The sequence below is a fragment of the Apteryx rowi genome, unplaced genomic scaffold (assembly GCF_003343035.1).
Source record: "Apteryx rowi isolate R43461 unplaced genomic scaffold, aptRow1 scaffold_662, whole genome shotgun sequence".
NCBI lineage: Eukaryota > Metazoa > Chordata > Aves > Apterygiformes > Apterygidae > Apteryx > Apteryx rowi.
Genome location: NW_020450941.1, coordinates 293,693 through 296,092, shown reverse-complemented (window position 1 = coordinate 296,092; position 2,400 = coordinate 293,693). Strand labels below are relative to the sequence as shown.

At 69.8% G+C, this 2,400-nt stretch overlaps 1 protein-coding gene across 1 annotated transcript in view; it reads left to right on the top strand.

Annotated features, from left to right (window-relative positions):
- FER1L5 (fer-1 like family member 5) overlaps positions 1-2,400 on the top strand; it is an 18,566-nt gene that overhangs the window by 12,686 nt on the left and 3,480 nt on the right. The window contains exons 32-36 of the mRNA XM_026085277.1: positions 459-578; positions 657-788; positions 883-1,038; positions 1,110-1,201; positions 1,949-2,119. Of these exons, the coding sequence (XP_025941062.1) occupies positions 459-578; positions 657-788; positions 883-1,038; positions 1,110-1,201; positions 1,949-2,119 (671 nt within the window). The remainder of the gene's footprint in view (positions 1-458; positions 579-656; positions 789-882; positions 1,039-1,109; positions 1,202-1,948; positions 2,120-2,400) is intronic.

Below are 2,400 nucleotides of genomic sequence, written 5' to 3'. Positions count from 1 at the left end.
CTCCATCCCTGCTCCATCCCCGCCCCATTCCTGCCCCATCCCTGCTCCATCCTGCCCCATTCATGCTCCAGCATTGCTCCATCCCCACCCCATCCCTGCCCCATCCCTGCCCCACGCTGCCCGGCTCCGCACTGATTTGTTTGCCCACATCTCCCCCGTGCAGCCGCTCCGCAGGGCTGGATCACCCAGGTGCGTGACCCCACGCCCCTCGCGAGTGACCCCGTGTCCCCTTGCGCGCCACCCCGTGTCCCCTCACTCCGGGCGCCCGGCCCCTCCGGCCCGGCCCCGTGCCTCGGTTTCCCCCGGCCGCAGCCGGGCGCTCCGCTCTCCTCCTCGCAGCTCCTGGCCAGGGTCACCGCCGAGACGGGCGCTGGGCGCAAGGTTGGCACGGCGGGTGGGGMCACCGGCRGGGCCACCGGCTCCGTGTCCCTTTCCGCCTTCACCCCGCTCCCTGCCAGGCCGCCGAGGGCGAGGAAGAGGAGGAGGAAGAGGAGGAAGGCGACTGGTGGAGCAAATTCTACGCGGCCACGGGCGCCGCGGCCAAGAGCCGCCGGGGCACGGCCGGGGACACGCTGACGGTGAGCGCCGGGGACGAGGCTGCCGCCGGGGACGGGGCTGGGGACGCCCCTGTCACCCCCCATCCCGGGTGTCCCCAGGTCTACAAGTGCGAGCTGGAGGCGGTGCCCCAATTCGAGGGGCTCCAGGATTTCTGCCAGACCTTCCCGCTGTACCGCGCCGCGGCGAGGCCCGAGGGCGGCGAGGACCCCGCGCCCGTGGGGGAGTTCAAGGTGACACCCCCCCCCGCCACCGGCGCGGGTGCAGCACCCGGGGATGGGACCCCCCTCCGCGACACCCTAGGGTGCCCGGCCGCGGCTTTCGCAGGGGCTCTTCCGCATCTACCCACTGCCGGAGGATCCCGGCGTTCCCCCGCCGCCACGCCGCTTCCAGGAGCTGCCGCCCAGCCGGCCCCAGAAGTGCCTGGTGCGGGTCTACGTCGTCCGGGCTTTCGACTTGTCCCCCAGGGACAGCAACGGGCTGGTAAGGTCACCCGCGGGTGGCCGGCACGGGCGCGCGGCCCCGCCGCCGTCCTGACGGCCCCGTCCCGCCAGTGCGACCCCTACGTCCGCGTCTCGCTGGGGACGAAGAAGGCGGGTGGCCGCGATCAGTACGTGCCCAACACCCTGGAGCCTGTTTTCGGCAGGTAGGGCCGGCGGGGACGTCCCCGTGGCGCTGCCGCCCGCGGGTGGCACCGAGCTGGGGGTCCTGGGGGCCCTGATGCAGGGCAGGGTGGCCGTGCCGTGGGACCCCGTGCCGGCAGGTCCTTGTGACACTGGGTGTCCACGCTGGGGTGTTCCCATTCCCCATGGCAGCAGCTCCCCATGCTACTAGGTCCCCAGGTCCCCAATCCCTRCAATATYRGGTCCCCATGCCRCTAGGTCCCCAAGTCACCAGGTCCCCAATCCCTATGCCAGTGGGTCCCCAGACCACCAGCTCCCCAAGTCACCGGGTCCCCATTCCCCATGCCACTAGGTCCCCATGCCACTAGGTCCCCAAGTCACCAGGTCCGCAATCCCTATGCCAGCGGGTCCCCAGGCCACCGGGTCCCCATTGCCCATGCCAGAGGGTCTCCAGGCCACTAGCTCCCCAAGGGACCAAGTCCCCAACCCCCATGCTAGTAGGTCCCCAAGTCACCAGGTCTCCAATCCCTATGCCAGAGGGTCTCTGTGTCAGCAGGTCCCCATGCCACGTGGTCCCCATTCCCCATGCCAGCAGATCCCCAACTCACCAGGTCCCCATTCCCCATGCCAGCAGGTCCCCATGCCACTAGGTTCCCATGCTGGTGGCTCCTCATGCCAGCAGGTCCCCATCCCTGTGGGTCCCCAATTCCCATGCAAGTCCCTGTCACCCGTGCCAGCGGGTCCCCAGGGGTGACGGCACCTGCTGGCAGGCTGTTCGAGATGACGGGCACCATCCCGCTGGAGAAGGACCTGCAGATCTCGCTCTTCGACTACGACCTGCTGCCGCCCGACCAGGAGATCGGCAGCACCAGCATCGACCTGGAGAACCGCCTGCTGTCCCGCTTCCGCGCCCACTGCGGGCTGCCCCAGCTGTACCGCATGTGGGTGCCGCCGGGCTGCGGCTGCCTGCCGTGGGGGCGCGGGGGGTGGGCACGGGGCAATGGGCACCCAGGGAGTGAGGCCAGGTGGGCACAGGGGAACGGGCACGGGGAGATGGTTGCGGGTGGGCACAAGAGGATTGGCGCAGGGAGATGGTTTTAGGTGGGCACAGGAGGATGAGCGTGGAGAAATGGTTGCGGGTGGGTAAAGAAGGATGGGCACAGGCAGATGGTTGTGGGTGGGCACAAGGAGATGGTTATGGGTGGGCACAGGAGGATGGACA